Source organism: Bidens hawaiensis, unplaced genomic scaffold (genome assembly GCF_021521415.1).
Source record: "Bidens hawaiensis isolate Kalapana, Puna unplaced genomic scaffold, B.hawaiensis_p1.1 tig00024005_1, whole genome shotgun sequence".
Taxonomy (NCBI): Eukaryota; Viridiplantae; Streptophyta; class Magnoliopsida; order Asterales; family Asteraceae; genus Bidens; species Bidens hawaiensis.
In genome coordinates, this window is record NW_027493780.1 from 94,905 (window position 1) to 103,260 (window position 8,356).

At 35.9% G+C, this 8,356-nt stretch overlaps 1 protein-coding gene across 1 annotated transcript; it reads left to right on the forward strand.

The window, feature by feature from the left end:
* The first annotated feature begins 4,914 nt into the window (after positions 1-4,914).
* Positions 4,915-6,197, forward strand: LOC143568553 (uncharacterized). Its single transcript, XM_077054683.1, has 2 exons — positions 4,915-4,999; positions 5,998-6,197. The coding sequence occupies exons 1-2, from the start codon at positions 4,918-4,920 to the stop codon at positions 6,195-6,197; spliced, it is 282 nt and encodes a 93-aa protein (XP_076910798.1). The 5' UTR covers positions 4,915-4,917.
* The last annotated feature ends 2,159 nt before the right edge of the window (positions 6,198-8,356 follow it).

Sequence of the window (8,356 nt, forward strand, 5' to 3'; positions counted from 1 at the left end):
GATTGTTCATTGCTCAAAGGTACTATCATAAAATAAAATGACAATATCTATTAAGTTAATTATTTCACATTAAAGTGCACACATTATACAAACATGGCAAATAATTCAAAACAAGTAAATATAATCCCAAACAAAAATTAAATACAAATAGTCTTCATTAATTCCCTAAGGTCTTTTCTAGATGTCCTTCACGTCAAGCTTCAAGTCAAACGATAACCCGCATATGCGTAGAAAATAAATAGAGTTTGTCAACACTAGGTTGAGTGAGATTAGCGCAGTTTTGCATGATATAATAATAGTATAAATAAATAAGCAAAACGAAATAAATGCGGTAATAAACAACCAAACCATGAGCAATTAATGTGTCGGTTGACCATTGCCTAGCGAATCGAGCGTTTGCTACTATGACAGTCGTATGATCATATTATAAATGAGAGTATGATAGACCTCTCTGAATGCGATAAAGTAAACATGTAAGCATATAACAAATATATTTGATCGATCACACACAATTACACGTTTGCTAGTTTGATGTGTATATATAATACGAAATACGGATTAGTACGCATATGTCCCCAAAAATTATGAAAATGGGTAAAATAAAGGGGAATGATAAAACTCACCTTAATTCGTAGGCAAGCGAATAAAAATAAAAATAAAATAAAAATAAATGATTAAGAATTAAACGGATCGTCCTCTAACGTGTCAAACGAAATAAACCAAATGAACCTGAAACTTTGAGATACGTAAATATGAGTAAAACCAAACTCGTTGTCGTAGGAATCATTCCAAACGGATGTCTAGAACTCCGGTTATGTTAAATTAAACGTTTAAGCGAGTTGGTACTGACCAGAATCAAAATAGCGAGTCGAAAGTCGGGTTGTGATTAGTAGCCTTAAAATCTCATTACGAAAATAAAAGTCTTCTGGACCGAAAGTCGGTTCCGACCAGAAGCATGAGAAACTGATAAGCCAAAATTGTTGACCAAAATGCCCTTGAACGGGTTTTAATCTAATTGACCAGCGAACACCCTTCAATCTCATAAATTGATTGAAGATTATTGACTATGGAATATATATGAATGATATCACAACTTACCCGGAAAGTTATGTAACAACCGAAGAGTGAAGTCAAAGGTTGTTGTGATGATAAAGTTAAACACCAATGCTTGTATCTTCAAGTATTATGGCTAAAACGAGCAAGAACATGAAGGGCAGAGGTGGCTGACGGCTGGGAATAATATAATTAGGGTTTAGGGAAATTGTGGCAAGCAAAATATGTATTGTTTATATAGAATAAACAAAAACGAACCAATTATAGCTAGTTTACTCATTTAAGAAACCGAATCAAGTTTTAATGATCAAATCAACTGAAAGTGCAGCCAAATTTCGTTCTCAAGGAAGGGTAATGTATGTGGACAAGTATTTAGTCTATGTTAGTTTTCTTGGGGCTTAAATCACGCGATACGGTCCAAAAATAAGCGATTTTATACCAAACACGAACTAGGAAAGAAAATAATCAACACAAACTGTACAGATGTCCCAATGTGGTGCACGAAGGCCATGGCTCCCCATGGTCACGTGGCGCCCCGGCCTCAAGGGGGGAAAGCTTGTTGTTTTGGCGGCTTTGGTCTTTGAACTTTCTAAAAAGGCTAATTATTGATTATTTTAGAGTTAAATCAAGGAATGATTAACTTTGAGAACCTAAAGGATATAAAATGAAAATACACTCATAAATACTTATAAATGCATGATATTATTAATGATTAAGATCCGAATAATGTTCGTAAACCGATAAAACAAATACAAATACGAATACGAAAAACTGAAATGCTACAGACGGATGAATATTTATGGAGATAGAAGCTATGGACGCAAGGGTAAGGATGATGGAAAATGATCAAGGGGAAACACGTAACTTCGGGATTATCATCGCTGAGAATTTCGAATTTAGATCGGAGATTGAGGAATTGAAGAAAAAGGAAACCGAACAAGATCGCCTGAACGAGATTTAAGTGAAGTTGAATGAAGAGATAGCTAGCAAGTATCAAGCGGCCTCTAAGCTTATTTGAATGAGAGACAAAGATATAGAGAATCATGAGGACCTTCTTGATGCTACGTTCAGAAGCTGGAAGAGCCCGAGTGGTGGAAGATGTAAGCAAGGACATCAACCGTCTGCTGGTCCAAGTGTTGGCGTTGGTACCGAGTTAGCGATTGCCACTGGTGGTGAGGCCACGGTGGGCATTATCCTACCACTTGGTGTTGGCAGAGGTGTTGGTGCTGGTGATGGTACTAGTGTTGGAGGTACATGTCCTAGCCCTACAGATGTTGGAGGTTATGATGCTAGGACCGCGAGACCGACTAAAGAAGAGGAGAATGATGAAGATGACGAGGATGATGACGACGAGGAGGATGTGTATGACATCTTTGATGATGGTGATGACGAAGGAGGTGATGGAGGAGAAGGCGGAGATGGTGGTGTCTGTGTAGGGGGTGGCAGTGGAGCGGACACTCAAACTGCTCCACATGATGATGTGCCGCAAAAAGACCCCTCTACCACCGAGGTTTCGAAGGGAGTAAGGGATGGTGATGATGCGCTAGAAGACGAAATTAACACTTTATTTGGTGTTGATGATACTGAAGGTACGCGGTCGCCTACCAACAACACAGCGATGTCTTACGAGGAATATGGAATTAACTACTCACCACGTCCTGGCACGCCTATACAAGAAGTCCGAGATCCGACTCCCGAAGCTAAACTAGTGATTGCTCTTGAAGCCAGTGTTATAAAACTCGGCCTAGGCGGCTGAGTACTCGGTGCATAGGCGCTCCTCGACACTTCATTGACCGCTTTTCTTATCCAATATCAAAAAACTCAAAATCGGCCCTAGGTGGCCCAAGTCAGTCCTAGGCGGTCTAACTCGGACCTAGGTGGCTCTACTCTACCTAGGCGGTCCAACTCTGTCTTAACAAAATTTTGACTTTTATTAAAAAAACCAATTTTCCTAGGAGCCCACCACTACTTTTTTTCCTTTTCACACTAAGACGCAACCTAATTTTAGTTTTAAACGTGCAACCACCATTTTTATCATTTGATTCGAAGTTCTAAACTTGCAAACCTCTTATTTAAGTTCGATTGAGATACGTCTTTCATTAATTGAGACATGTTCTTGAAATAATATGTAAGTATTGTTATTTGTTTTTATAATTTTCGTATATATTTTGTAGAATATTTAGTAAACTTTTGATATTTGGCATATATATAATCTCGACAACTTAATTTCTTTATAAAACACCATGTCCGAGTAATCCCTTAGTACACCCACGCCTAGACCGGTTACTCGCAACTCCCTAGTCGATCGCCCTAGGAGCGCCTAGCTACTTTTACAGCCTTGCTTGAAGCGAACACGTCACAAGCACCAAAGTGTATGAAGAAAAAGTGGCACTGCTTGATGAACAGTGGAAGTGCACGATACCAAACCTACACCTACCACAACGACTCACTTATCGCATATGCTAAATATCATTTCGATAGCAAGTCGTGGGCGATACGATAGGTAAACGGCGACATCACCTAAATGCATTCAACCGAGATGCATACCTTGCCCGAGCTTGATATGAACTATTTCAGGCAGGCTGTAGGTGATGGTGTTGGAGAAAAGAATATGGAAGGATGGTTCAAGCGACACATGGATCATGAATCAAGAGTCGACTACGCCAACTTCCAGCTTAATAAAGGTCTGACGTACAGGCACCCGACCGAGATTGACCTAGTATCAGGAAAGCATATAACTACTTGGAGATACAAAACGCCTAAGGAAGGTCGTGAGGTATACCATGGAGAACCGTTCGAGCCAAATCGTCTCCACGACTTCCTTTGCTGGGAATTTGAAAATAACACGGGCGAGGTCTTGATACAATGCTGAATCATGCATTCTTTGCGTGTGTTCGATGACCACAACTTGATGGGTCTAAGCAACGACATTTTGAAGCTATACAAGTTTCCTTTGCCTACTCTAGAAGATCACGGGAAGCAGAACACAGACAAGATAGTTAAAGCTTTCAACAAGTTCGTTCGAAGACTTGTTGAGGTTCAACTACCTGAAGATGGATGCTTGGAGTATGAGACTGATTGAAGATGAAGACGAGGCATAATACTAAACACTAGAGGGAGATTGTTAGGCCCTATTTTGTATATTAAGTCTTTTGTATTGTTTCACTTATTTACGTTTATATGTAATCTTCTTCTTTGTTAACTTGTATGTTTAGGCCTAAGGCCATTTGTAAACAAAGCCCATTTGGACCCAATGAATTAAACATGGTGCTTGAGACATACACTATAAATAGTGCATGTATCTCATGCAACCCATAACCTTTTGCCATACTTAGGCTTATCCACTCAATCACTCTCTCACTTTCTCTCTATCATTCCATTCTCGACAATAAACTAAGACCAAACAGATCTGAAATCTCGGTTCCTTTAGAGTGATTTCCGCTAGCTCTAGAGTGAGATTGATCCAAGAATATTGTTGTTAGATTCGTTCTATAGGGAACTACATACATGATTCGGAGAGTTATCAAAATCGCATTAAAATAGGAAGATACACTAGTGTCTATTGTTTTTTAACACTTATTCCTAATCCACTTTCTCGAATTTATTTATGTGTAAAGGTAAGTTTTTTACTTGTAAGTATATCATGCCAATAAAAATCATATAATCAACCAATAATGCAATTCAAGTAGGATACAAATGTATGCTTGCAAAATGTCAAAGAAAATGAAATATATCCTGGCCCAAATTCTCAGCAGCCAAAAGGGACCACAGCAATAATATTAGTTTCGAACTTCATGCATCAAATCCTTCAATAAATGGATACCTCCAATACACTAGTTTCTTCTCTCTTCAAATCTAATTAAAATGGCTTCAAAAACATTCCTTCTTCTTGCCCTGGCTTTTGCAGTTGTTCTTCTCATTACCTCAGAAGTAGTCTCTGCCTCCAGTAAGTATAATTGTTAACTTTAGGTTTCATGTCGTTAGAATGAACATATAAATTTAATTAACTCCAAACATGTTTTGGGCATGTTCACACACTTAAAGTTTGTAGAACTGTTGCAGATGGACGAGAAATGTGACATGAACAAATTAATTGAATAAGCCTTTCATATAGTTTCATATAGTAGCGTTTAGAAAAATTAATTATCATCTCAAAGTGTTTAATCACTTAAATGACTAACTACACACAATTCACTTCTATAATATATATATATATACACACACACTGTGATGTCATATGCCGTTTTTTCTAGTATGTTGTAACATTACGTTGTATTCGTATGATCTTGACCAGGTAACATTTCTAGAGTGTTTTGCGATGAAATTTATGCTGTTAAAAAGCACTTGAAATATTTACAGACATTTAGATATATGATAATAATTACTTATTATCAACTCGTTGGCATAATTGGTGTAAATTTTTCTTATTTGCGTGATGGTTACTATATAGTGGCGGTTCCAAGAATTTTTTTTCTTGAGCGATCAAGAGGTTAATATAAATTTATGGGGCGATGGATTGTGAGATTTTAGCGTACAAATAACACTATTATTATTATTATTATTATTATTATTATTATTATTATTATTATTATAATAATAAAAATATAATAATAATAATAATAACATTTTTTTTGTCTCTTTCATCATGTTTTGTTTACTTATAACTTATGTGCTATATTTTGTATTTACTTAAAAACAAACGTCTTAATATTTGTTCATCTCTCCCTTATTATATATATATATATACACACACACCCACATACACATACACAAAAATATATATATATATATAAATATATATATGTGTGTGTCCATCGAGTTTGTAAATAAAAATAAGAATGAAATTCTGTTATTAATATTGTTTATCAATTCTTGATTACCAATAGGGTCTTAGAAAAACGATGCAAATTATGACTAATGTACTAATTGTATGTAATGATGCAGGTGAGGTTGACGGGCGTAGTGGATACAACAAGGGCGGACATGGAGGATACTACGGTGGTGGGCGTGGAGGGCATGGCAAAGGTGGTGGTGGAGGATATAAGCGCTGCAAGTACGGACTTTGCTGCGGTAAACGTTACAAAGTTTGCAAGTGTTGCTCAACGTTTGAAGAAGCAGCTGCTTACAAAACTGATGATGTATAAGTGGAGAATATGATGAAGCATATGTAATAATATCTGTCACGTATTAGAATGTTATTTCATCATGCAATCATGTATGTTATGTACGTATGTAATAATTGGCATGATTTCTTTGGCAAGAAACATGTAATTAATATGTGGAAAATAAGAGTGGACTTTCGAATCAAATTATGTATAATAATATATGGACATGGTTACCTGCTTGCATGATTTGTTATTTGCATGATTTGTTATTGTAAGGCCAAGGATCGGTATATGAAATTAATTACTTTCAAAGGTACTGATAAAACACTTCGGTAATTCGATAGATAAATATGCATTAGCCTACTCAATTCAAATATTTCCAAATATTATTCAAACAAGTATGATCAGGATTTAGGATTAATCCAGCTTTACTCAAGATACATTAGTTAATTAATTATCAATTACTTATTATTTAATTATGAAAAAAGATATCAAATTTTCCGTTTTTTTAACTGTCAAAGAATTCTCCAAATGGAATACTAGCTATATTCACCACATCGGGATGCACTCGCCTTTCGATCCGAAAAACCCTCACTAGAGCCAACGTCCATGAACACTTGCCCGCATGCACAACAGTGCGGTGAGATTATAAAATCCGTCCAATTCAAAGATCCAACTAGTAAATGCAACCTACTCGCATAGTCTCTCATCACAACCTGATGTCGCAAAAAGTAAATGATGGAGACAGGAATCGAATCTGAGTTACATGAACCACCAAGTTTCTTCATTATCACTCCACAGTCCACCACTCAGTTCATTGGCTACTCAAGTTTCCTAATTATTTGAAGCAAGTCATTAAAACATGCACTTTCAATTTAGGTTTTGAATTTGTAAATTTTTTATAACTTTTAAAATTAAATGGTCTTATAATATTAAACAATATAAAACTCCCTCGCCCGAAAAGTGCTCTTTCTAATCATGATTCATTAGTTTTACTAGTTTGCACGTACAATATTTACAAGTTCAAACTATTTTATAGACCAGGTGGCTGGTGGGTTGGGTAACTCGGGCAAACAGTCGAGACACTTATTTTCATGGTACAAAAATTTATATATAATTTTTTTTATACTTTTTTAAAAGTTTTTTACAAAACAGGCACAAATCTTAATTCTCTTATTAGATATTGGGCCCAATCTTTCTTTTACCCATAACCGAAAAGTGCTCTTTCTAATCATGATTCATTAGTTTTACTAGTTTGCACGTACAATATTTACAAGTTCAAACTATTTTATAGACCAGGCGGCTGGTGGGTTGGGTAACTCGGGCGAACAGTCGAGGCACTTATTTTCGTGGTACAAAAATTTATATATAATTTTTTTTTATACTTTTTTAAAAGTTTTTTACAAAACATGCACAAATCTTAATTCTCTTATTAGATATTGGGCCCAACCTTTCTTTTACCCATAACCGATTTGAGGTATTATGTCTACAAATCTTTTTATTGTGTTACTCGTTAGTGTATACAAGCCTTTTTATCTGGGCTTGAGTGAGACATTTAGATTTTCAAAGATGACCCTGTTTATATATATTTGATAAGTTGTTGATATTATATTTATTGTATTGAAATGTCAGTCTCATATACAATGCTGGATGTGGATGTGGCGGAGGTTATACGGCATAGTGATAGTAATCAGAGTTGATAGCTTGGAGGCAAGTGGCTTAACTTGGTAAACGATCACATGTGCTAATTTTGTCGTCAAAATAAATTCTTTTGTCTTTGAATGCTTAGCATAGGTCCACGACGACTACGACAATCTCTACATCGCTTACGGCTCATTACATGAAAAAGTCCAAAGATATTATCTATAGGAGTTTTATTATTTTTATTAAGGAATTGTATTAACACTAAAATCAGCATCACAAAATATAGTCATTTATAAATCCCACTGAACGAGACCCTAAAAGCAAGACCCTTGGTAGTGGGGTCCCAGGCAGAACCCTTGGGGTTCAGAGGTTCATGTTGAGGTTAAAATGTTATAAGTTGATTGAATTTGTTAATCAGTATAAGTTTTGATATTCAGTATCAACGTTGTTGCAGAATCAACTTTGTACTTCAGTACCAAAAGTGGTACTTTGATATTGAATAAACTTTGTCATTCGGTATGAAACTGGTCTTCAGTACTTCAGTACCAAGATCC